The 26,526-nt window shown below is 43.1% G+C and overlaps 3 protein-coding genes across 9 annotated transcripts in view; 1 reads left to right on the forward strand and 2 right to left on the reverse strand.

The window, feature by feature from the left end:
• Positions 1-1,859, forward strand: part of zdhhc2 (zinc finger DHHC-type palmitoyltransferase 2) — a 76,337-nt gene extending 74,478 nt beyond the window's left edge. Inside the window, exons 12-13 of the mRNA XM_055888501.1 lie at positions 154-232; positions 343-1,859. Coding sequence (XP_055744476.1) covers positions 154-194 — 41 coding nt within the window. The 3' untranslated portion in view covers positions 195-232; positions 343-1,859. The remainder of the gene's footprint in view (positions 1-153; positions 233-342) is intronic.
• An 865-nt stretch (positions 1,860-2,724) lies between these two features.
• Positions 2,725-13,224, reverse strand: cnot7 (CCR4-NOT transcription complex, subunit 7). 5 transcript variants are annotated; one of them, XM_055888506.1, is made up of 7 exons: positions 13,098-13,224; positions 12,271-12,397; positions 11,961-12,154; positions 10,475-10,636; positions 6,985-7,129; positions 6,696-6,806; positions 2,725-2,960 (listed from the first exon to the last, which is right to left on the reverse strand). In XM_055888506.1, the coding sequence occupies exons 2-7, from the start codon at positions 12,385-12,387 to the stop codon at positions 2,829-2,831; spliced, it is 861 nt and encodes a 286-aa protein (XP_055744481.1). In that variant the 5' UTR covers positions 12,388-12,397; positions 13,098-13,224; the 3' UTR covers positions 2,725-2,828. The 5 variants fall into 5 exon arrangements, with proteins under 5 accessions (XP_055744481.1, XP_055744480.1, XP_055744483.1 ...); XM_055888505.1 differs by having other exon boundaries at positions 12,271-12,483; XM_055888508.1 differs by lacking the exon at positions 11,961-12,154.
• Positions 13,225-13,925: 701 nt separating this feature from the next.
• Positions 13,926-26,526, reverse strand: part of mtmr7a (myotubularin related protein 7a) — a 60,112-nt gene continuing 47,511 nt past the window's right edge. For 2 of the 3 annotated variants that reach the window (XM_055888503.1, XM_055888502.1), the window contains exons 8-14: positions 24,659-24,768; positions 22,602-22,727; positions 21,810-21,859; positions 21,481-21,681; positions 15,624-15,758; positions 15,315-15,441; positions 13,926-15,159 (exon numbers count right to left, since the gene is read on the reverse strand). In XM_055888503.1, coding sequence (XP_055744478.1) covers positions 14,806-15,159; positions 15,315-15,441; positions 15,624-15,758; positions 21,481-21,681; positions 21,810-21,859; positions 22,602-22,727; positions 24,659-24,768 — 1,103 coding nt within the window. In that variant the 3' untranslated portion in view covers positions 13,926-14,805. Of the gene's footprint in view, positions 15,175-15,314; positions 15,442-15,623; positions 15,759-21,480; positions 21,682-21,809; positions 21,860-22,601; positions 22,728-24,658; positions 24,769-26,526 lie in introns of all 3 variants that reach the window. The other variant, XM_055888504.1, reaches the window with a different exon arrangement.

Below are 26,526 nucleotides of genomic sequence, written 5' to 3' on the forward strand. Positions count from 1 at the left end.
CCCTAACCCTAGCTTCATGTCCACATCCTGTTTCAACCCTAACCCTAGCTTTATGTCCACTGTTTTTTTTACTTTTAAATGTTGTCTACAAATCATTATTCTATGACCATTCTCCAATAACTTTATTAACTGTATGCATACTGTGTTTTTCAGGCACAAGTAACCCAGCAATGGCCATAGAGAATGAAACATAACCCCGGCGAGGAATGACGACTTCTACGTGAAATCATAGGTGCGTTGAAAATTGATCTCAATATTTAAAAAATATTATCCACAAAGCTTGAGGTAAAAACGATATGGTTTATTTCTAATGTATCACATAATGCTTATTTCCTTCAACAGGTCTATGGTGATCCCAGTGTTCAGCGTGCCTGAGAATGTGCAGTTGTGATATCACCATAACCAGTCATCTTTCTTACCATAACACACTGCTGTAGTTAATTGCTGCTTAGAAGGGCTTAGTTTACTGTTGTTTTTGCTCTCACCAGTATCATTGGAAACAGACGTAACATTTGAATCCAACGAAGCATTGTTATTGTTGTTTCTAAAGACATCATTTAACATGGTGAAAACTGGTTTCCTGAAGGCTGAATATTGAGTATGAGATCAAGTTGTGGCCTCGGAAGATTGAAGTTGCATTCCAATTACTTGCCGTGTTTTTTCAAGTTTGGATCCGAAAAGCATAAGAATAGAATGAGAAGTGTTTTATTTTCACTTTGTATAACAGGTGGTTGGTCGAAGACGCTACATTTGTATGTGTTCAGTACATCTATATTATTTTAGTAAAGGACCCTTGAAGTATTGTTGTATGATTTGATTATCTTGGACTTCGTCTTCAAATTAGTCTATTTTTACTTGTGTAATGTCTAAACTAGAATGACTAACTTGTATTTGTGATTGACAGAAACAGTATAAATATTCCATTTGAATGTAATTTTAGAATTTGCCAATACTTAATCCTAACCCAACATGCAAAGATGTATGATAGTGAATGTTGATTCAATGATTGTATAGACATATTTTAAGAGTAAAAGCTGCTTTGTGTGCGTGATTATTGGATGAGATATGCAGTGTTAGGCTTTTTATGGCACTGAACATGAAAGAAGTATTGAAAAGATTAACAACCTGTTGTGATTTAAAAAAAAATCCTTCAATTAACTGATGCATGCTTCATACTCAGGATGCTAACAAAACATAAGAAAGTAAATAGTTTCATGTATTATATCAGTTTCTCTCTCTTGGAAACGCGGTAAAATCACTGTTGCATAATAATCATTTGAATAAGGGCTATATTGATATTCTTTGATTTGAAAGGATTCCTGTGTTCCTCTGGCATTGGTGAGGATACCATTGGCTCTTAGACATCACCAATCAGTCTTCTTTTTTGATATGTCAGTGTGCTTGCCATGTCAAGTGTTCCTGTAGTGCTATTTATTGTCAAACTGCCAGCCAAAGATCCTGTTTTTCTCCAGAGGCCTGACACACTGGCCTATGATCTTCAAATCCAAGCCTCGGTTTCAGAATGTTTGCTGCATTCTCAATTCAACTCCATTCAAATATGGAAGTGCTGCAGAAATAATACAGCGATTGCTCCAGCTGTTCCATTCCTTGTGAGGGTTCTGTTCTGATTGTACTCCTTTGGTCCTTTTAAATTACATTTTCTGTTTGGAAATGAGTCATCAGTTAGCATCGGTTTTCATTTTGGTAAATGGCTCAAATGTATGCAAAACCTTGTCAATCTATATTTTTTTAATACTCTGTGCATGAATGGAGAAAAATACCTTTATGAACATGTGAGGCTATGTACTGTATTGTGATGCCTTATCAGATAAATACAATGATGCCATGTTCAGCCTGTTTATATTGCTATTGACTGTTCTTGTACCTTTCTCCCATATCGGTCTCAATAGCCTATAAGGTATATCATTTAAAATATGACTCTTAAACAGATTTCAAACTCACTCAAATCAAGTTCTTATATGTTAGAAAAGTTTGAAGCCTTTATTTACAAAAGCTTTAAAAACAATCTCTCGTATATTGCATTTTTTTTTTTTTTTTTTTAACATATGGAGGGGAGGGGGGGGTCTCGTCACATGAAAACAACCAACCAGGACAATAAATTAAATATTAAAATAACATTAAAAAAAATGTAGCTACTATTAAGGCTAACTTTGGTGAAAAAATAATTACTTATTTTCATAATAAAGACAGATGTTAAGTGAAAAAAATGGAACTTAGAGAAGGCAACAAAGAGGAGCATACCAGAAAAATGTAGCTTTTCATATAAAATCAAGGATCTGGTTAGGAGCTATAAAGTGCAACATTTCTACAGAAAATGTTTGAAAAACTAAAATCCCTTGTTTTCTCTTCAAGCGCTTCATGTGAAATCTAAATGAACCAACCAGCCCCTCTAAACTGCTTTCATAGAAAAAACATGATTTTAAGCACAAACACACACCTTGGGTACGTCTGGAGATAGGAACTATTGAACCACCAAATTCACCAACCACCTAAAGTAAGAAGCGCTTTTGACAAAGAGCTTCCAAAATGGTATATATATACATATATATATATATATACATATATATATATATACATATACATATATATATACATATATATATATACATATATATATATACATATATATATATATACATATACATATATATATATATATACATATATATATATATACATATATATATATATATATATATATATACATATATCTATATATATATATATTATGCTTTTGTTCTTCCATTATTCCAGTCGTCATAGTAATTGACTAGAGCAGACCATCCAGAAAGATCCCAGTGATGATGTCATGACAGCTGTTTATTGGCTTCCTCCTCGTAGGCGTTCCCTGTGCCGTTCTGGACATATGCAGAGCCTGAACCCAGCCCGTACAAGTGACCACAGTACTTTGCATCGTCGATATGATCCTCAAAGAACATCTAAAAAAATATGTGATGTCATCAGATACAGGAAAAAGTATACTAGTTTGTAGCTAGGTTTCCACCCAATTGGCGACAGATTGCAGATTTTAGAATATTCGCATGACAAAGACAACATGCACATTTTATCAACAGTGGTGTTTCATCAAACAGACTTGTTGCAAAAAAAAAAAAAAAAAAAAAAGTTATAACATTGTGCACATAAAATGCACTTTTTCGCTTGAGTTTTCATGTACCGAATAAAAATCAAAAGTTTAATGTGTGTCCATCGCATTTTCAACTCTACCAATAGTTGTCACAAGTGTTGCGTTAAATGTGCCTACTTTGGTCTTGGCACCTGCGCTCAAGCCAACTGCTCGCAAATACAGTGTCTTATTATGGATAAGAACGAGAATATTTATATTTGTCAAACGGCAGTCAAGCACCGATCATCACGTCACCAGAATCAGACCCTAGATATTTATTGGAAAGAGCATCAAGATCACCGTGCATTTTCACCACCCTGTGTTATTTCATCTATAGCCTAATGAACTGCATGCTTTCCCGTGTTGTAGTGGGAGGACCACACACATCGCGTGACTCCAAGTTTACGCTGATATGATGGTTAAGATATTAATATTTGCCCATAAAGGCATTTCCACCACCACTTCTTGCATCATTAATTTTACTGACACAAAAAGATCTTACCATGTCAAACGAACAAATTATGTCAGAATTTATAAAATTGTACTGAAACTTCCTGTTTCCATCACAGCTGTCAGGATTTGTTTTTAATACGCTATGACTTTACTCCCATAAAAACTGTGGATGGAAATGTGGTTAGTGAAAGTAGTATGTGTTTATCTCTAATAACATCTGGTGGCTCTTTGAAGAAATGCAAGTTGTGAGTCATCTCCCTGTTCTATGATCCATTCACACAAACATCTCAGTATCAACCCTATTCCCTTTATAGGGCACTACTTTGATCTGGGCCCACAGGGCTCTGGTCAGACATAGTGAACTATACAGTACCAGTCAAACAAACTCATTCAAGGGTTTTCCTTTATTGTTACTATTTTCTACATTGTAGAAATGGGGCGGCAGGTAGCCTAGTGGTTAGAGCGTTGGGCCAGTAACCAAAAGGTTGCTGGATCGAATCCCCGAGTTGACAAGGTAAAAATCTGTTGTTCTGCCCCTGAGCAAGGCAAGGCAAGGCAAGACTGTTTTATATTTGAGATTCTTCAAAGTAGTCCATCCCTTCTTGCTGTTGTTTGTGCCCAATAATGTTTGGACCTTGTTATGTTGTCATATGTTGCTGCCATGCTGTTGTTATTTTCTTAGGTCTGTAGTGTTGTGTTGTCTCTCTTGTTGTGATGTGTTTTGTCCTGTATATTTATTTAATTGATAATTATTTTAATCCCAGCCCCCGCAGTTTGGTAAATTGTAAATAAGAATTTGTTCTTAACTGACTTGCCTATTTAAATAAAGGTTAAATAAAATAAAAGCTTTGCACAATTGACATTCTCTCAACCAGCTTCATGAGGTAGTCACCTGGAATGCATTTCAATTAACAGGTGTGACTTGTTAAAAAGTAAATTTCTTTCCTTTTTAATGAATTTGAGCCAATCAGTTGTTTTGTGACAAGGTAGGGGTGATATACAGAAGGTAGCCCTATTTGGTAAAATACCAAGTCCACATTATGGCAAGAACAGCTCAAATAAGCAGAGAGAAATGACAGCCCATCATTACTTTAAGACATGGTCAGTCAATTTCTTCAAGCACAGGCACAAAAACCATTAAGCACTATGATGAAACTGGCTCTCATGAGGACCGCCACAGGAAAGGAAGATCCAGAGTTACCTCTGCTGCAGAGGATAAGTTCATTTGAGTTACCAGCCTCAGAAATTGCAGCCCAAATAAATGCTTCACAGAGTTCAAGTATCAGACACATCTGAACATCAACTGTTCAGAGGAGACTGCATGAATCAGGCATTCATGGTGAAATTGCTGCAAAAAAAACACTACAGTGCCTTTCCAAAGTAATCATCCCCCTTGGCGTTTTTACTATTTTGTTGCATTTCAACGTGTAATTTAAATTGATTTTTTTTTTCGATTTCATGTAATGGACATACACAAAATAGTCCAAATTGGAGAAGTGAAAAAAATTACTTGTTCAATAAAATTAAAAAAATTAAATAAGTAAAAGTGGTGCGTGCATATGTATTCAACCCTTTGCTATGAAGCCACTAAATAAGATCTGATGCAACCAAATACCTTCAGAAGTCACATAATTAGTTAAATCAAGTCCACCTGTGTGCAATCTAAGTGTCACATGATCTGGTTTGGACGGAGATTTGGACGGAGGTTCACCTTCCAGCAGGACAATGACCCTAAGCATACTGCTAAAGCAACACTCGAGTGGTTTAAGGGGAAACATTTAATTGTCTTCGAATGGCCTAGTCAAAGCCCAGACCTCAATCCAATTGAGAATCTGTGGTATGACTTAAAGATTGCTGCACACCAGCGGAACCCATCCAACTTGAAGGAGCTGGAGCAGTTTTGCCTTGAAGAATGGGCAAAAATCCCAGTGGCTGTATGTGCCAAACTTATAGAGGCATACCATACCCCAAGAGATCTGCAGCTGCAATTTCAGCAAAAGGTGGCTCAACAAAGTATTGACTTTGGGGGGGTGAATAGTTACGCACGCTCAGGTACTCTGTTTTTTTGTTTTACTTCTTGTTTGTTTCACAATAAAAATTATTTGGCATCTTCAAAGTGTTAAGCATGTTGTGTAAATCAAATGATACAACCCCCCCCCCCCCAAAAAAAATATTTTAATTCCAGGTTATAAGGCAACAAAATAGTAAAAATGCCTAAGGGGGTAAATACTTTCGCAAGCCACTGTACTTAAGAATATCAAAAAGAAGAAGAGACATGCTTGGGCCAAGAAACACGAGCAATGGACATTAGGCCGGTGGAAATCTGTCCTTTGGTCTGATGAGTCCAAATTTGAGATTTTTGGTTCCAACCGCCGTGTCTTTGTGAGACGCAGAGTAGACGGATGTACTCCGCATGTGTGGTTCCCACCGTGAAGCATGGAGGTGTGATGGTGCTTTGCTGGTGACACTGTCAATAAATTATGTATAATTCAAGGCACACTTAACCAGCATGGCTACCACAGCATTATGCAGTGGTACGCCATCCCATCTGGTTTGCGCTTAGTGGGACTATCATTTGTTTTTCAACAGGACAATGACCCAACACACCTCCAGGCTGTGTAGGAGCTATTAGACCAAGAAGGAGAGTGATGCATTGCTGCATCAGATGACCTGGCCTCCACAATCACCCGACCTCGACCCAATTGAGATGGTTTGTGATCAGTTGGACCGCAGAGTGAAGAAAAAGCAGCCAACAAGTGCTCAGTATATGTGGGAACTCCTTCAAGACTGTTGGAAAAGCATTCCTCATGAAGCTGGTTGAGAGAATGACAAGAGTGTGCAAAGCTGTCATCAAGGCAAATGGTGGCTACTTTGAATAATCTAAAATATATTTTGATTTGTTTAACACTTTTTTGGTTACTACATAACTCCATATGTGTTATTTCATAGATTTGATATCTTCACTATTATTCTACAATGTAGAAAATAGTTAAAAATAAATAAAAACCCTTGAATGAGTAGGTGGTGTGTCATAAATTTTGACTGGTACTGTATATTGAATAGGGTTCCATTTGGGACACACACATGGACAGAGTACCTCTCTCATCTTGAAGAATGCCATGCCTGTCAGTAGTGAGTCTGAGCCAGCTTGGTGCTGGGGGCCAATCCTCTCCAGCTCCAGCTGTTCTGCCACTTCCTGTAGCCCACCCTGTCAATCATACCACGCCCTGTCACTCACCGATTCTGCTAATCTAGCCATCTGGCCATGTCTATAATGCATTTAAAGGCTATTGATTAAGACTTGTGGCCTAGTTAGCTCTCTGAAAACTCATTGAATACACAGCTGAGTAATACTTTCTTTAACTGTTATGATGTGCTGAAGTTACCTTGAGGTTTTTGCAGCTCTTCATGAGGTACTTGACATCATATATGATGGGGAAGAACAGGCGAAGGATCTCAAAGAAGTCCACTTCCTCTTCGGGCAGGTTAGAGTTGGACAGAATCTTTATCAGATAGCCAAAGTCATAGCCACTGCAAACAGAAAAATAAACAAAATGCTTCTTAGGTCTTAAGATGATTGATTTTAATAATGGTCAAGTCTATACCAAATAACAAATAACATACATGTGTGGTTAGAATCTGGATCTGATAAGATGGCGCCGAAAAGGAGGGCTGAAGTTTTACATGCTCCTAACCAACTGTGCTATTTTGTTAGTTTTTGCGTTGTTTGTAACTTATTTTGTACCTTATTTTGTACATAATGTTGCTGTTACCGTCTCTTATGACCGGAAATAACTTCTGGACATCAGAAAAGCGATTTCTCACCACGAACTGGAAGAAGCTTTTTCCTTTAATGAGTCCGACAAGAAGGATATACTGCTTTCCCGGGAACAGGCCCAAATCCCTGTGATTGCATGAAGAAAAGATGGAGGAAAAGAGGGCGCAGGTCGGGCTGCCTTCTGAGAATTTGTAGGCGAGCAAGTAAACTCCCACTGCCATCGTTCTACTTGCAATCATTGGAAAATAAAATTGATGACCTACGATTATCCTACCAACGGGACAAAAACAAATGTAATATCTTATGTTTCACAGAGTCGTGGCTGAACGACGACATGGATAATATAGAGCTGGCGTAATTGTTCATGCACCGGCAAAACAGAGAAGAGGCTACATCTGGTAAGACGAGGGGTGGGGGTGTGTGTCTTTTTGTCAATAACAGCTGGTGCGCAATGTCTAATATTAAAGAAGTCTTGAGGTATTGCTCGCCTGAGGTAGAGTACCTTGTGATAAGCTGACGACCACACTATCTACCAAGAGAGATCTCATCTATATTATTCGTACCCATCTATGTACCACCACTAACCGATACCGGCAGTAATACCTCACTCAACCAACGCTATAAAGCCATAAGCAAACAAGAAAATGCTCTTCCAGAAGCGGCGCTCCTAGTGGCCGTGGACTTTAATGCAGGCAAACTTAAATCAGTTTTACCACATTTTTACCAGCATGTCACATGTGCAAACAGAGGAAAAAGAAAAAAAACTCTAGACCACCTTTACTCCACCCACAGAGATGCATAAAAAGCTCTCCCCCGCTCTCCATTTAGCAAATCTGACAATAATTATATCCTCCTGATTCCAGCTTACAAGCAAAAACTAAAGCAGGAAGTAACAGTGACTCGCTCAATACGGAAGTGGTCAGATGACACGGATGCTACGCTACAGGATGTTTTGCTAGCACAGACTGGAATATGTTCCAGGATTCATCCAATGACATTGAGGAGTATATCACCTCAGTTATCGGCTTCATCAATAAGTACATTGACGACGTCATCCCCACAGTGACCGTATGTATATGTCCCAACCAGAAGCCATGGATTACAGGCAACATCCGCATCGAGCTAAAGGCTAGAGCTGCCGCTTTCGAGGAGCAGGACACTAATCCTGCTATGCCCTCAGACGAACCATCAAACAAGCAAAGCGTCAATACAGGACTAAGATTGAATCATACTATACCGGCTTTGACGCTCGTCGGATGTAGCAAAGCTTGAAAACTATTACGGACTACAAAGGGAAACCCAGACGCGAGCTGCCCAGTGATGCGAATCTAGCAGATGAGCTAAATGCCTTTTATGCTCGCTTCAAGGCAAGAAACACTGAAGCATACACGAGAGCACCAGCTGTTCTGGATGACTGTGATAACGCTCTCGGTAGCCGATGTGAGCAAGACCTTTAAACAACCTTCACAAAGCCAGACGGATTACCAGAACGTGTACTCAAAATATGCACGAACCAAAGCAAGCGCTTTCACTGACATTTTCAACCTCTCCCTGACCGAGTCTGTAATACCTACATGTTTCAAGCAGACCACCATAGTCCCTGTGCCCAAGGAAGTGAAGGTAACCTGCCTAAATGATTACCGCCCCATAGCACTCACGTTGGTAGCAATGACGTGCTTTGAAAGGCTGGTCATGGCTCACATCAACAGCATCCTCCCGGATACCCTAGACCCACTGCAATTCGCATTCCGCCCCAACAGATCCACAGATGACGCAATCGCACTCCACACTGCCCTTTCCCACCTGGACAAAGGAACACCTATGTGCGAATGCTGTTCATTGACTACAGCTCAGCGTTCAACACTATAGTGCCCACAAGCTCATCACTAAGGTAAGGACCCTGGGACTAAACACCTTCCTCTGAAACTGGATCCTGGACTTCCTGACGGGACGCCCCCAGGTGGTAAGGGTAGGCAACAACACGTCTGCCACGCTGATCCTCAACACTGGGGCCCCTCAGAGGTGTGTACTTAGTCCCCTCCTGTACTCCCTGTTCACCCACGCCCGCCATGGCCAAACACGACTCCAACACCATCATTAAGTTTCTTGACGACACAACAGTGGAAGGCCTGATCACCAACAAAAATGACAAACCCTATAGGGTTCCTCAATGTGAGCAAGACAAAGGAGCTGATCGTGGACTACAGGAAAAGGCGGGCTGAACAGGCCCCCATTAACATCGGCGGGGCTGTAGTGGAGCGGGTCGAGAGTTAAGTTCTTTGGTGTCCACATCACCAACGAACTATCATGGTCCAAACACACCAAGACAGTCCTGAAGAGAACACGACAAAACCTTTTCCCCCTCAGGAGACTGAAAAGATTTGGCATGGGTCCCCAGATCCTCAAAACGTTCTCCAGCTGCACCATTGAGAGCATCCTGACCGGTAGCATCACCGCCTGGTATGGCAACTGCTTGGCATCTGACTGTAAGGCATTACAGAGGGTAGGGCGTACGACCCAGTACATCACTGGGGCCAAGCTTCCTGCCATCCAGGACCTATATAATAGGCAGTGTCAGAGGAAAGCCCATAAAATTGTCAGAGACTCCAAGCACCCAAGTCATAGACTGTTTTCTCTGCTACCGCACGGCAAGCAGTACCGGAGCGCCAAGTCTAGGACCAAAAGGCTCCATAACAGCTTCTACCCCCAAGCCATAAGAGTGCTGAACAATTAATTAAATGTCCACCAGACTATTTACATTGATACCCCCCCTCCATTTGTTGTGTGCACTGCAGCTAATCACTATTTATTATCTATGCAGTCACTTCACACCTACCTACATGTACAAATTACCTCAACTAACATGTACCGCCACACTGACTCGGTACCGGTACCCCTTGTATATAGCCTCGTTATTTTTATGTTCGTGTTCCTTTTTATTATTTTTTACTTTAGTTAATTTGGCAAATCTTTTTTAACTATTCTTGAACTGCACTGTTGGTTAAGGGCTTGTAAGTAAGCATTTCACTTTAAGGTCTACACTTGTTGTATTCGGCGCATGTGACAAATAAAGTTTGATTTGATTTTAAATGGCCTACCTGTGGAAAGAAAGCCACTTGACGCCCTCACAGAGCACCACCCCTGAGGTCATGAGCAGTTCAGCCAAGTACAATGTCTCAATCCCCTCCTCCTCGTGCTTCTTGAACTGGATGCCTGATGTTGTCAAGAGCTCGATGGAGTCCTGTGCATACATGTCCTCCCTGACGACGGAAAGGGAGACACCTGTCACACTCACACCTAGGCTACACATTTATAACAGGGTTTCTTAAACTGTGGGTCGGGACCCAAAGTGGCTCCTGGGCATGTGAGAGGTGGTTCGCGAGTCATGAGAATATATCTATATTAACACAATTTCTTCTTAATTTGGATCGTTGGAACAAGATATGGGTCACGGGAATATAGTAAATGTATATATTTTGTGTCAAGAGCCGAAAAAGTTTAAGAACCCCTGATTTATATCAATGAATGTAATGGCTATAAGAACAAGGGGTACACTAAGCATGACAAAGTTGTTGTTGCTGTGTAAGTGGATGCAGTCCAACTATATATATCTCTTCTTCAATGTTTGAGACTTCTGATAAGCCTTTAGGTTTTACTTCCACAATAGAAACAAGTTACATGTAAACAACAAAATACTACTCAAAACACTGTCTTCAGTGTCTCACCAAAACAAACATGAAAATAAAACAGTACCTGCGATATGCTCGAAAGCATTTATGAAATATGTCAATATAAACATTTGAAAAATGACTTGAGAGGCACTAGGAGAAAATCAAGTAAATTAGCTCGTTGAGAAAGTAAGCAGCTCCTCATGTGACAGGTGCAGCCTATTTGGTGGCTCAAGTGAAAGTCTTGGCCACATGGTTTCTAAACAATCTTGGTCACATTGTCCTTTACCTGAACAGTGTGCAGGCAGTGCAGCTTCAGTGTGACAACGTTCACTCCTGTATGGAGGTCCTGAACTAGCTCTGGTCCAGGGTGTTCAATGTGGCTTGCTGACATTGAGCCTTCAAATGGCCTGGCCCAGAACTAGTCATGAGCGTGACCCTGATTGTGTGCAGTATCAACACTGAATATAGGCCTGTTCTTGCCTTGGTTTCATACGTCATATGAGCAGGTTTGTTTGTGCCTTTGCCCATCAGTCCAGACATGTAAACTAGTCAAACTCCATACTACAATAATATCACCTCAATAACAGACTACATCAAATGGACTTCCTTTTTGTAGTTAACTTTAATGCAGAGATCTCAAGGTATAAAAATGTAATTCCTCAAGAAAGTACCATACAATACATATAAACATTACAATCATCTTTAAAACCTTTCATGGTAAAAACAAAAAGGTTCTTCCTTTTCTCCTAGTGCCTCCAAAGAGCCGTTGCTATGAAACTTCCCCTGTTCTGTAGGTGCTGTACAAGAGGCAGGTCATATAGCTGAGTCCTCTAAAATGGGCAAGTCAAGTCTTGATACAAGACATGAAAATTTGTTGAGCAATGATAGACATCATAGAAAGGGGAACGCTTACGTGAGGTTAAACTTAAAATTGAACTGCCATGTTGAAGTTCCCGGTGGATATTCACCCTGTTCATTCATAAAGGTAAGGCCCAGCTGGATAATCTTTAGCAAGTCTACATTACATCGCAGTAACTGGTACTGGTAGTCAGCATTGCTTCTGAACTCTCCAATCGGTCTCGCAACTACACCTGGAAACTCTGTGTCCTATGAACAGAACACAAAGCAATAGAGAAGGCAGAAATGGAGCAGCAGCACAATGTTCAGCACATATCTGTCAGTGTCAACCAAGATGCCTTTGATCAGAACTCTTCATAACTTACCATGGCAATGTAGTTGTATTTTCGAATGACCTGGCGGATCCTTTTGAGTTCTTCATCCAGGTTGTCAGCCCAAACCTCACATATTCTTTGGCTATGATCCACAGTAGCCGCGGGCATAGTGCCAGCTCTACAAGCAAGGCATCAAAAACAAACAAACAAACTCTCAATCGAGAAAATGACCATGGAATTGTGGTCCTTCTTTATTTGTTTGACCTGGAGATAAACAACAAACAATGTCAGGCTACACAATAACCCTGTGAGATTTCTTGCCACATACCCAATGGTTACATTAAAACATCTAACTAACGTTAGCTAGATTTGACAGGAGAACGTTAGCTAGCTAATATACTGTGTAACATACTGCTTAAGCTAGATAGCTAATGCTGTAGCTAACAATCTTGCTGTTTGGAGGACTTTACTATGCTTTGATGTTATTGGGGCAAATAGCTGGCTAGCTACCTTTTTAGCAGGCTGTGATGACAGGCACCCATCTAGTTATCGAACTGAGCTAACTTACATGTCCCACTAGCTAGTTAGCTAGCAGTTCACTAGCTAATTAGCTAGGAATCTGCAAACCTTAGTGGGGACAGGATGCGTTTCTCTTCAGATACAATGATATCATAGTGTTTCATCGCCTTTTATAATGCCCAACCCTAGCACCTGTCAGCTAACGTTAGCCAGCTGGCTAAAATATGTGGCTGGCTAGCAAATCTAGCTAGCTAACTAACCAACTCCTAATAGGGCTTGAATTTCAACCTTCCCGACTTAGCGTTCACTAAATAAGGGTTGTGCAATTACAAGTGAACAGTTAAAAAACTCCCAATTACCTTGTTTAAAAACGGTCAGGGCCTTTTACCTAACTTTTAAACAGTTTTATATTCCAAATACCGACAGTCATTGATATCAACCCACAGCTGCCACCTCTGAACCCCCATTACAACGTCATCACGCAAGCAGTGACGTCACGAAAGTATGCACGTTGGCCTTTGGAGTCCAAGGACTGGGGCGTATTCATTACGCCAATTCTGTTCCGAAACGTTTGTTAAACGGAAGCAAACGGAACGAAATGGGCGGGACTTACCTGCATTTGTCCAATAGAAACTCTCGTTTTAGTTCTTTTGCAACTGTTTGGATTAATGTATACACCCCGGTTCCTTTTCGTCTCTACGTCTTCTTCTAGGTTTATTGGCAGACTACACCCAAAAATGTGTCTGGTCGCCTCCTACTGTGCAGGTTGAAAAAATGTACATTGTGGGGGTGGGCAAAAATATCCATATAGAGCAGGGCCATAACTACCAGGGGAGAACGACTCAAACTTCGCATTGAGGTTTTCAAGCTGGAGGCCGTCCGCGGTACTGCAGGCATTGTTTCCAGAAAACAGGATCCCCATTATACTAACTAAGCATTTAGTTGGATGATGTATACAAGGAGTAGGCAACCCTGGTGCAGCATGTGGGAGGAGTCAGAGCAATAGAGCAGTAATTGAGTTGGAGGGGTATTCAAGTGGATTTTTCTTAGGCGTATAGGTAAATACCACCTTCCCACTTAGTTATGAACGTAGCATGAGCAAGCAGAAAATATCCATCAAAAACTTGAATGTTGAATCAACTTTCATGAATCAACTTTTTGTTTATAAGGTAAGTCAAAAGTCTTAATGCCAAGAATGTTCAATCTTTATTTAATGCACAAGTCCTCTTAAAGCTTTAGTGGTCTTTTCTAATGAACCTTTAACACAATCAAATAAATCCATTTACAAATTAATTAAATATAATAAATATTTATGTTGTAATATTACTTTGAAATAGGATATAGATTGTAGGACATATTATGTATATTCTTTATACAAATAAAACAACATGCAATGCTTACAATAGCAGTAGATATTATTCCACAAGACAGTCAGTACCTGTGCTTTGACAGTGAGACCTAAGCTGTTTGAACAGACTTGTGATCCTTCTGTTGGGTGAGATGCACAAAGCTCCTCTTCTCCCTGTGTGTCCGTACCCTAGTACTAGCATGCCAATATCTCCACATGCTACAGCCTGCTGGGTTGGTTCAGTAGCTTCGTGAGTTACAGCATGCACAATGAGCCCAGTGAACCAGATGGACTGGGTTTGGTTATAAAACTACACTAAATTAGGAGAGGTTTACTGCATGAGTATAATGACAAATTTGGCATTTGATATCATGTTTTGGTTTACAGTGCACTTGAAAGATTTTTAGTCCAAATGTAATTTTTAAATATATTATTATCATATTACAGATTTGCATAAATACATAACATTAAATATTTTATTTAGTTGTAAAGCCTCTGACAAAATCCATGAATTGTTGTAGCTAACTTCTTAACTATGGAATACCATAAACCACATGAAAAGCTAAAACTCTACACAAATAACACACATACAGATCAGATCCACTTATCATTTCACTGACTTATCATTCCCAACAGTTAGTCAGTTTATAATACCCATTGCGCAATTGCCCATTAAAGTGCACCTCTCTTCCCTCTGACAACATCAATGTCACTACTGCTCAGGCAGCAGAGTAGGCAGCCTCATCAGGGTCCTTGGCACTGTCCTCACTTGGCGGGGAGCTAAGGTCTGCTATGCCCGACTCCTGGTCATCACTATTGGTGGAGAGGTCTGGGTCGGAGGGTTTGCGGCGCTCCCCTGGTCGGGGGAGGATCAGAAGACTGCTCTCTGGCCCCGTCTGCTGGCAGGGTGATGAACTGAGGAAGTCTCCCAGTCCGCTGTAGTCCCCTGGGGTGTTGGCCAAACCCAGGCAGCTCTCTGAAGGGGGAGAGGCCCACACCGCATGGCTCCTATCCAACGTGTTAGTTTTTGTCTGGATGCTCTTCCCCTGCTCCTTCTCCAAAATGGCTATTTTCTAGGGTGGATAACACTACATAATATTAGAAAAAAAACGAAAACAAGAACAGCGACTTCAATCAAATGGCCCTGGTCAAAAGTAGTGCACGAAATAGGGAATAGAGTGTGATTTGGGACATAGCCTGTATCATCAGCGCTCCTGTCCTGCCTTACCTCCTCATGGGAGACAAGCTGCTCCTCCAGCTGCTGTGTCTCCTCTCTGACGGCCATCAGGTAGTCTATCACAGACTGGCGAGGATGCATGCCTCTGTCAAAACGGTTGTATAAGGCCCTCCAGAACCTACACACACACACACACACACACACACACACACACACACACACACACACACACACACACACACACACACACACACACACACACACACAAATTATACATATTCAACACAAATTATACATATTCAATACAGTTGAGAAAAATAGTGGAGAAATACTACTTGTCCTTAAATATGCACAACCTACTTAAAACAGTAGGGGGCGGTAACTGGGCGCAGAACCCCCTGAGTCTGGCTGTGGTCAGGTCTGTACAGGGGGTTGATGTGGTCAGTCCTGTTCTCCCACAAGTAGGTCCACAGAGAATGGGTCTTCTCCTGATGCCTGACAACACAAAAACACATATCACATGTCAACTATAGACACAAACATCACACATGTCAACTACAGACACACACATCACACATGTCAACTACAGCCACACACATCACACATGTCAACTACAGCCACAAACATCACACATGTCAACTACAGCCACACACATCTCACATGTCAACTACAGACACACACATCACACATGTCAACTACAGCCACACACATCACACATGTCAACTACAGCCACAAACATCACACATGTCAACTACAGCCACACATGTCACACACATCACACATGTCAACTACAGTTCAACACAAAACACACCACACATGTCAACCAGTGGAGGCTTCTCAGAAGAGAAAGGGGAGGACCATACTCCTCAGTAAATTTGATAAAATAAAAATAGTGAAACATTACAAAAGTAATCCTTTTTAGATAAAACTATACATGTCACCAAATAATTGATTAAAAAACACTGTTTCGCAATGAAGGTCAACAGTAGCCTCAACAGCACTCTGTAGTGTAGCACCATGGTGTAGCCAGAGGACAGCTAATTTCCGTCCTCCTCTGGGTACATTGACTTCAATACAAAACCTAGGAAGGAGGTTCGTGGTTCTCACCCCCTTCCCTAGACTTACACAGTAATTATGACAACTTCCGGAGGACGTCCTCCAACCTATCAGAGTTCTTGCAGCATGAACTGACATGTTCTCCACCCAATAACAGGATCAGAGAATGAATCTTGTACTTAAAAGCATAAGCTACAGCTGGCTAGCACCCAAAAGAGTTCTACCTGTAACCAAAAATGGTTCTCCTTTGGGGACAGCCGAAGAACCTTTATGGAACCCTTTTTTCAAAGAGTTTAGCTATATTTCTAAAAACAAATTCACTTTCACTTACTCCGGCTCAAACAGAGAAGGATTCTATGTTACCTATGGCTTTCCAACTGTCACGTTCCTGACCTGTTTTCCTTTGTTTTGTATTCATTTTAGTTGGTCAGGGCGTGAGTTGGGTGGGTTTGTCTATGTTTGTATTTCTATGTGGGGTTTTGTGTTCGGCCTGGTATGATTCTCAATTAGAGACAGGTGTGTATTGTTTGTCTCTAATTGAGAGTCATACAAAGGCAGCCAGGGTTTCACTGGTGTTTTGTGGGTGTTTGTTCCTGTGTCCTCACAGGACAGTTGAAGGTTAGTCACGTTTGTTGTTTTGTAGTTTGTAGTGTCTTGTTTGCTGTTTTTCATTAAAAGATGGCTTATTTCCCTCAATCCGCATCTTGGTCCTATCCATGCTCCTTCTCGTTTGAGGAGGAGAACAACATTGACTGCCTTTACAGAAACACCCACCACAACAGGACCAAGCGGATTGAGGAGAGAGAAAAAGAACTAAGGCAATGGAGAGAAGAGGAATGGAGTTGGGAGCAAATTTTCAATGGAGAAGGACCCTGGGCTAAGGTGGGAGAGAATCGCCGCTCTCGGGAGGAGAAGGAGGCAGCCACAGCCCAGGAGCGCTGGTATGAGGAGGCAGCACGTATGAGAGGCTGGAAGCCCGAGAGGCTCACCCAAAAATTTCTTGGGGGGGGGCTAAAGGGGAGTGTGGCGAAGCCGGGTAGGATACCTGAGCCAACTCCCCGGGCTTGCCGTGGAGTGAGAGGGCGTCGTACTGGTCAGACACCGTGTTATGCGGTAAAGCGCACGGTGTCCCCAGTACGCGTGCTTAACCCAGTGTGGGCTATTCCACCTTGCCGCACTGGGAGGGCTAGGTTGGGCATCGAGCCGGATGCCATGAAGCCGGCCCAACGTATCTGGCCTCCAGTACGTCTCCTCGGGCCGGCGTACATGGCACCAGCCTTACAGGTGGTGTCCCCGGTTCGCCTGCATAGCCCAGTGCGGGCTATTCCATCTCGCCGCACTGGCAGGGCTACGGGGACCATTCAACCTGGTAAGGTTGGAGAGGCTCGGTGCTCAAGAGCGCGTGTCCTCCTTCACGGTCCGGTATATCCGGCGCCACCTTCCCACCCCAGCTCAGTACCACCAGTGCCTACACCACGCACCAGGCTTCCAGTGCATCTCCAGAGCCCTGTTCCTTTTCCACGTACTCTCCCTATGGTGCGTGTCTCCAGCCCGGTGCCTCCAGTTCCGGCACCACGCACCAAGCCTCCTGTGCGTCTCCAGAGCCCTGGACGCACTGTTCCTTCTCCCCGCACTCGCCCTGAGGTGCGTGCCCTCAGCCCGGTACCTCCAGTTCCGGTACCACGCACCAGGCCTAGAGTGCGCCACGAGAGTCCAGTGTGCCCTGTTCCTGTTCCCCGCACTCGCCCTGAGGTGCGTGCCCTCAGCCCGGTACCTCCAGTTCCGGTACCACGCACCAGGCCTATAGTGCGTCTCAGCCGGCCAGAGTCTGCCGTCTGCCCAGCGGTGCCTGAACGGCCCGTCGGCCCAGCGCCGTCTGAGCCATCTGTCTGCCCAGCGCCGTCTGAGCCATCTGTCTGCCCAGCGCCGTCTGAGCCATCTGTCTGCCCAGCGCCGTCTGAGCCATCTGTCTGCCCAGCGCCGTCTGAGCCATCTGTCTGCCCAGCGCCGTCTGAGCCATCTGTCTGCCCAGCGCCGTCTGAGCCATCTGTCTGCCCAGCGCCGTCTGAGCCATCTGTCTGCCCAGCGCCGTCTGAGCCATCTGTCTGCCCAGCGCCGTCTGAGCCATCTGTCTGCCCAGCTCCGTCTGAGCCATCTGTCTGCCCAGCGCCGTCTGAGCCATCTGTCTGCCCAGCGCCGTCTGAGTCAGCCGTCTGCCACGAGCCATTAGAGCCGCCCGTCTGTCCCGAGCCAGTAGAGCCGTCCGTCAGTCAGGAGCCGCTAGAGCCGTCCGTCAGTCAGGAGCCGCCAGAGACGCCCGCCAGTCAGGAGCTGCCAGAGATGCCCGCCAGTCAGGAGCCGCCAGAGACGCCCGCCAGTCAGGAGCCGCCAGAGACGCCCGCCAGTCAGGAGCTGCCAGAGACGCCCGCCAGTCAGGAGCTGCCCGCCAGTCAGGAGCTGCCCTACAGTCAGGAGCTGCCCTACAGTCAGGAGCTGCCCTACAGTCCGGAGCTGCCCTACAGTCCGGAGCTGCCCTACAGTCCGGAGCTGCCCTACAGTCCGGAGCTGCCACTCAGCCCGGACCTGCCGGAGTCCCTCAGCCCGGACCTGCCGGAGTCCCTCAGCCAGGACCTGCCGCCCCTTATCCCGGTGCTGCCCCTTGTCCCGGTGCTGCCCCTTGTCCCGGTGCTGCCCCTTGTCCCGGTGCTGCCCCTTGTCCCGGTGCTGCCCCTTGTCCCGGTGCTGCCCCTTGTCCCGGTGCTGCCCCTTGTCCCGGTGCTGCCCCTTGTCCCGGTGCTGCCCCTTGTCCCGGTGCTGCCCCTTGTCCCGGTGCTGCCCCTTATCCCGGTGCTGCCCCTTATCCCGGTGCTGCCCCTTCATTTAGGTGGGGTTAGTGGGAGGGTGGTCATTGGGAGGGGGATAAAGAAGCGGGGATTGATTATGGTGGGGTGGGGACCTCGTCCACCGCCAGAGCCGCCACCGTGGACAGACGCCCACCCAGACCCTCCCCTAGACTTTGTGCTGGTGCGCCCGGAGTTCGCACCTTAAGGGGGGGGTTCTGTCACGTTCCTGACCTGTTTTCCTTTGTTTTGTATTCATTTTAGTTGGTCAGGGCGTGAGTTGGGTGGGTTTGTCTATGTTTGTATTTCTATGTGGGGTTTTGTGTTCGGCCTGGTATGATTCTCAATTAGAGACAGGTGTGTATTGTTTGTCTCTAATTGAGAGTCATACAAAGGCAGCCAGGGTTTCACTGGTGTTTTGTGGGTGTTTGTTCCTGTGTCCTCACAGGACAGTTGAAGGTTAGTCACGTTTGTTGTTTTGTAGTTTGTAGTGTCTTGTTTGCTGTTTTTCATTAAAAGATGGCTTATTTCCCTCAATCCGCATCTTGGTCCTATCCATGCTCCTTCTCGTTTGAGGAGGAGAACAACATTGACTGCCTTTACACCAACACTGGAACTCTTCTAAGTCAAGGTAAGCTTTTGGCTTTATTAATTTATTGCCACCTGGGCACGCCAGTGTAATTGCTAAACTGCTTGCTGCTGTAACTGTACACTGTACTGCATGATTGTAGCAGGTTTACTAACGCGTTAGTTCTAGTAGCTATGTTTACTTGACGTTAGCTAATATGGAGACAACGATATAGCAGTTAAACGGAACCAAACAGAACGAAACGAGGATAAACATACCTACATTTGTCTAATAGAAACACTTGTTTGTAACTGTTGGACTAATGATTACAACCTAGATCAGCTAGATGCAGGCAAGAGTGTGCAAGACGGTATTGAATGGGTCAATATCTGTTACCTGGATTACTCAAATTTCTCTCGATATGTGCACCTATGTTGTAAACTTTCATTCATAGGTTAGGTTCTAGCAACCTCATGATGAGAACAGGGAAAATTTGAGTATCATGTAGTAGCCTAAACCTATCGCTGCTACATTGAGCTGGGTGAATGGAATATGAATGACAGTCATCCAATATGCTGTAATAGAAATATGGCCATTCTCAAAAAAACGGCACCGACCAACTACAGCTCAACACAAAATGTATCATTCCAAAATGATTCTGACTGAGAAAGAAAGAATGTGTGTGTGAATTCCTGCTCTCTTTTGTCAGGTCTGACTGAACCTGTTTATGTCTCTTGTATTGGCTAGTCCAGTAGGCCTATTTGTTTAAATCTGTGTCTCATGTTAGGTGAATTTGAACACTATGGAGATTGACACCAATTCATCTGAAGTAATAAGCAAAAAAGCCTTAACATTTCAGTAAATAGTTTAGATTAGTTATGTGTGAAGTCACAGTCAGTTTCAAAAATTCAAGACAAGGAACGGCAAAATGACAGACTTCTATCTATTACCTCAGATCTACCCTCTCTTTCTGGTTATTATCTAACCTCCGTCCTCTCCTTCTGGTTATTACCTAAGCTCCGCCCTATCCTTCTGGTTATTACCTCAGATCTGCCCTCTCTTTCTGGTTATTATCTAACCTCCGCCCTCTCCTTCTGGTTATTACCTTAACTCCGCCCTCTCCTGGTTATTACCTTAGCTCTGCCTCTCTTTCTGGTTATTACCTAAGCTCCGCCCTATCCTTCTGGTTATTACCTTAGCTCTGTCCTCTCTTTCTGGTTATTACCTTAGCTCTGCCCTCTCTTTCTGGTTATTACCTAAGCTCTGCCCTATCCTTCTGGTTATTGCCTTAGCTCTGTCCTCTCTTGTCTTGTTATTACCTTAGCTCTGCCCTCTCTTTCTGGTTATTACCTAACCTCCACCCTCTCCTTCAGGTTATTACCTTAGCTCCGCCCTCTCTTTCTGGTTATTACCTAAGCTCCGCCCTCTCTTTCTGGTTATTACCTTAGCTCTGCCCTCTCTTTCTGGTTATTACCTAACCTCCGCCCTCTCCTTCAGGTTATTACCTTAGCTCTGCCCTCTCTTTCTGGTTATTACCTAACCTCCGCCCTCTCCTTCAGGTTATTACCTTAGCTCCGCCCTCTCTTTCTGGTTATTACCTAAGCTCCGCCCTCTCTTTCTGGTTATTACCTAAGCTCCGCCCTATCCTTCTGGTTATTACCTAAGCTCCGCCCTATCCTTCTGGTTATTACCTTAGCTCTGCCCTCTCTTTCTGGTTATTACCTAAGCTTCACCCTCTCCTTCTGGTTATTACCTAAGCTCCGTCCTCTCCTTCTGGTTATTGCCTATGAAGTTTCCGTACTGGCAGGAGTAGATGTGGTTTTGGATGGTGATGAGGAACCTCTCGTTGTACTCGAAGGCACAGGGGAACTGCTCCGACAGCTGCCACACACACTCCAGGAACTGGTCTATGACCGGGGACACCTCCTTGGGGTCTCCATCCAGGTGGTTGTATCTGAGGGGAGAGGGCAGCATGGGCAGCCTGCATCCAAAATGGCACCCTATTCCCTATACAGTGTACAACTTTTGATTTTGTTGTTAAAGGAAATAATTATATCTGCAAGAAAACACAATAGTTCACACCTGTGAGAGAACTTGTGTCCAAAGGAAACCCAGTCTCTTTCAATGAGAACCTGAATACAGGGGAATAAAATATGATTGACTTATGCATGAGGATGCCAGAAGGTGTTATTTGTGTATAACTTGGGTCTAAACCTGTTTCATCACTTTCATCTTTGTTTCACAGCTTACACTCGGACAGTAAAGAGTACAAATATTAGAGAGAGAGAGAGATAGTTTGTACCATGAGAGAGCTTGAACTTCCTCACCCAATGTGTGGGGTGGTTTTCTACTAAGTCTCAAGATGATTGTAAGAAGTCAGGCTTCCTGTCGCAGTAACTTTTTTCCATGGAGATGCCTTTTGGCAGAAACCCAGTCAGACAGAGCAAATCCTCATGATCAAAGAATCCAGAACCATAAGCACAGCACGGACCTACTTACATTACCGTCCAAGATCAACTACAATCACACCGTAATTGAACAGTATGTCAACATCAATGTGCTTACATGTCAATAAAAAATTGAAAAACTTAAACATAGCCAGAAATTAAGGGAAAAGGAATGTTCTTCATTTCAAATGAAGTGCCATCTATTCAAACACGTATTGAGCGCTAGTGGCTACTAGGTAGTGGAGGATTTAAACATGAATCATTACAAACCTGCTGATCATGTGTTAAGAGCTGTCTGTATGATATAATAGTTAGGGTAATTATTTCTATGAATATGACATACATGAACTTTAAACTGATTATAGGTTCAAGATGTACACTAGTGAATATGCAGATACCCTGCTCAGAGAGACAGTAGGGGATGTACCATGAGTCCTTTGAGAGTCCTGTAGTAGGGGTCAAGGAGCACGGAGGCCACAGAGCACACCTGAGCAGTACGATCCCAACCGTCTGAGCAGTGGACCAAGACACTGACGCCATCCTCTGCAACGGCCTGCACACAGACACGAGAGAGAGAGAGACTGAAAAACAAAAACGTAATCCTCCTGCTGTGTTCCCGTCGAATTGGACCGATTTACAAGTTTTCTCTCTGAAAAATGTAGTTAATTTAATCTGATTGTCATAAGGTTCCATGACTTTGTCCACACGGGGCATCTGAACACACAAAATACATTTAGATGATTTTCATTACATTTTGGGTGTTTTATTTAACTTTTGTACACCTGTGGTGTTCCCAGTCAAAAATGACCGGTCATTAGAAATGAATGGGCGAGACTACAATTAGTGTATAAAATTGAGTTCAGGCATATGCCCATTCATCAGATGGACACACTTCCTCTCCCAGACCCCCACATGCATGTGTGTTTGAGCACACACACACACACACACACACACACACACACACACACACACACACACACACACACACACACACACACGTAACAGGGTTGGTTATGTTTCCACTTGCCTCTAAAGAAATGTATATTTGATGTTCAAGCATTCTTATTGGTTAGTTCAACTCTGATAACAATAAGGGCTGTTGTGATTGGCCCCACTTGCAGATAGGGGGAGATCGCGAACGTCAGGTCTTCCCAGTATGAAAATGTGATGCAAGGGGTAGGTCACGTTCTGAATACTGTTTTCTATTTTCTATTTTACAATGTGTACAAGTTTGCTGTACGTTACTGATTTTATACATGTGTGGGTATATGGTACCTGTTAGGGATTGAGGGGCTTTCTGGGATGTGCTTTGGCATATGATTGCTGTAAATAATTGTGTTAGCTAGCATACACCGATGTCATGGTCACATAAGCCACGGCTAACACAGTTGTCTTCATGCTACAGATTTTGTCATCGACAGCCATCAACACTGTTAAGCCCTGCACAACTAACGTGCTGTTTCCCATTTAACAACAGGTATTTACACATGTTATATTTTGTATTGTATTTTTGTATTTTGTTCGCCCAGTATGAAAATGTGATGCAAGGGATTTTGTCATCGACAGCCATCAACACTGTTAAGCCCTGCACAACTAACGTGCTGTTTCCCATTTAACAACAGCAGAAATAAATGATGCTCAACTGGGACCACTGGCCGAAGTTATTTATTATTAGAAAACACAACGCATGGAGAGTACACTATACATCTGTTACACACACACACACACACACACACACACACACACACACACACACACACACACACACACACACACACACACACACACACACACACACACACATACACACACACACACACACACACACACCTCACTCCCCTTCTTCGCTTCCATGGCAACCCCTACGGGAACCTTTCCCAAATAGAATCTTTCCCCCACAGGAACCACACCTGTTGGCATTCTCACAAACAATCGTAACATTGTTTCAATAATATATAGAACTTTTATCGCAGCTCTGGTATATAAAGCTTTTTTGAGGCCATGCTCACAATTAATTCTGTGGCAGCACAATGACCAAACGATATACTGTATGTGAGGCTCTTGATCATATCTTTGATCATGACACTGGTGAGGAGGAGAGTCCTTGTTAAACTTTGACACAAAGTAGTCTGTGATAAATAGCACAATATGTTTCATCTGAGTATTTGTTATAGTCAACATAATCCATACATTGTGCTTTTTTTACTCAAAAACGAGTTGTATGAGCTCAGGTCAATGAGGCCTACAGGCCATAAATAGCAAATAGAAGATAAAAAAACTGTTCACAAGAACTTAAGTTGATAAAAAGATCTAACATAACATTAGGTGATAAATATATGCATTATTATGGATTTACAATCAGCTATAATGGGTCGGTCATTTTTGACCGGGAACACAGAATTAATTAACATGAAAAGAACACAACAGGAGGGGTAAGTGTAGCACTGAGACAGACAGAGGGGATTATCGTCCAGACAGACTAACCTTGGCGATGAAGATGCCAGCGTCCAGGACAGCTTTGATGTGTTTTAGCCAGCCTGAGCTTTCCAGACCCTCCAGGAACTCTGACATGGAGGGGGACCATGCCTCACTCACTGCAGGGGGAAACACACCGGGGTCAGTGGTAGACACGGATACGGTTACAAATTACAGTAACTTCCCCGGTAATAATAATAATAATAATTCCCAGGTTTTCCAAAAATCATGATTGGAGGATTCAAAGATTTTCTGCTTATTCCTTCCTGATTCCAGGAATCTTCTAACCGGGATTTCTGGAAAACTTTGAAATTCAAGGTTTTTCTTTATTTTTACTATTTCCTACATTGTAGAATAATAGAGAAGACATCAAAACTATGAAATAACACATATGGAATCATGTAGTAACCCAAAAAGTTTTAATCAAATCAAAATACATTTTAGATTTTTCAAAGTAGCCACCCTTTGCCTTGATGACAGCTTTGTACACTCTTGGCATTCTCTCAACCAGCTTCACAAGGAATGCTTTTCCAAGAGACTTGAAGGAGTTCCCACATATGCTGAGCACTTGTTGGCTGCTACTCTGCGGTCCGACTCATCCCAAACCATCTCAATTGGGTTGAGGTTGGATTATTGTGGAGGCCAGGTCATCTTATGCAGCACTCCATCACTCTCCTTCCTGTTCAAATAGTCCTTAAACAGCCTGGAGGTGTGTTGGGTCATTGTCCTGTTGAAAAACAAAAGATAGTCCCACGAAGCGCAAACCTGATGGGATGGCATATCGCTGCAGAATGCTGTGGTAGCCATGCTGGCTAAGTGTGCCTTGAATTCTAAATAAACCACTGACAGTGTCACCAGCAAAGCACCCCCACACCATCACACCTCCTCCTCCATGCTTCACAGTGGGAACCACACATGCAGAGATCATCCGTTCACCTACTCTGCGTCTCACAAAGACACAGAGGTTGGAACCAAAAATCTCCAATTTGGACTCATCAGGCAAAAGGACAGATTTCCACTGGTCTAATGTCAATTGCTTGTGTTTCTTGGCACAAGCAAGTCTTTTCTTCTTATTTGTGTCCTTTAGTAGTGGTTTCTTTGAAGGCCTGATTCACACAGTCTCCTCTGAACAGTTAATGTTAAGATGTGTCTGTTACTTGAACTCTGTGAAGCATTTACTTGGGCTGCAATTTCTGAGGCTGGTAACTCTAATGAACGTATCCTCTGCAGCAAAGGTAACTCTGGGTCTTCCTTTCCTGTGGCGGTCCTCATGAGAGCCAGTTTCATCATAGAGCTTGATGGTTTTTGCGACTGCACTTGAAGAAACTTTCAAAGTTCTTGAAATTTTCCAGATTGACTGACCTTCAAGTCATGAAGTAATGATGGACTGTCGTTTCTCTTTGCTTATTTGAGCTGTTCTTGCCATAATATGGACTTGGTCTTTTACCAAATACGGCTATATTCTGTATACCACCCCTACCTTGTCACAACACAACTGATTGGCTTAAATGCATTAAAGAAATTCCACAAATAAACTTTTAACAAGGCACACCTGTTAATTTGAAATGCATTCCAGGTGACTACCTCATGAAGATGGTTTGAATAATCTCAAATATAAAATATATTTAGATTTGTTTAACACTTTTTTGGTTACTACATGATTCCATATGTGTTATTTCATAGTTTCGATGTCTTCACTATTATTCTACAAACCCTGGAATGAGTAGGTATGTCCAAGCTTTTGACTGGTAGTGTATGTTTAGAAAATAGATCAGTTTTCTTCCCAATATGATGTTGGGGACTCTTGAGTCAATATTGACACAGGCCATTTGACACTGGACATCGCTTTAAATATTGAGATAGGCCATTTGACAATG

Source organism: Salvelinus fontinalis, chromosome 29 (genome assembly GCF_029448725.1).
Source record: "Salvelinus fontinalis isolate EN_2023a chromosome 29, ASM2944872v1, whole genome shotgun sequence".
Classification (NCBI taxonomy): Eukaryota; Metazoa; Chordata; class Actinopteri; order Salmoniformes; family Salmonidae; genus Salvelinus; species Salvelinus fontinalis.

Excerpts from the sequence above, each read along its gene's own strand:
- cnot7 (XM_055888506.1), bottom strand. The coding sequence starts at position 12,387 with ATGCCCGCGGCTACTGTGGATCATAGCCAAAGAATATGTGAGGTTTGG. Across the intron at positions 6,807-6,984 it reads AGAGCTGCAAAAACCTCAAG|GGTGGGCTACAGGAAGTGGC; the intron begins GTAACTTCAGCA and ends TATGATTGACAG. Across the intron at positions 2,961-6,695 it reads CATTCTTCAAGATGAGAGAG|ATGTTCTTTGAGGATCATAT; the intron begins GTACTCTGTCCA and ends ATATTTTTTTAG.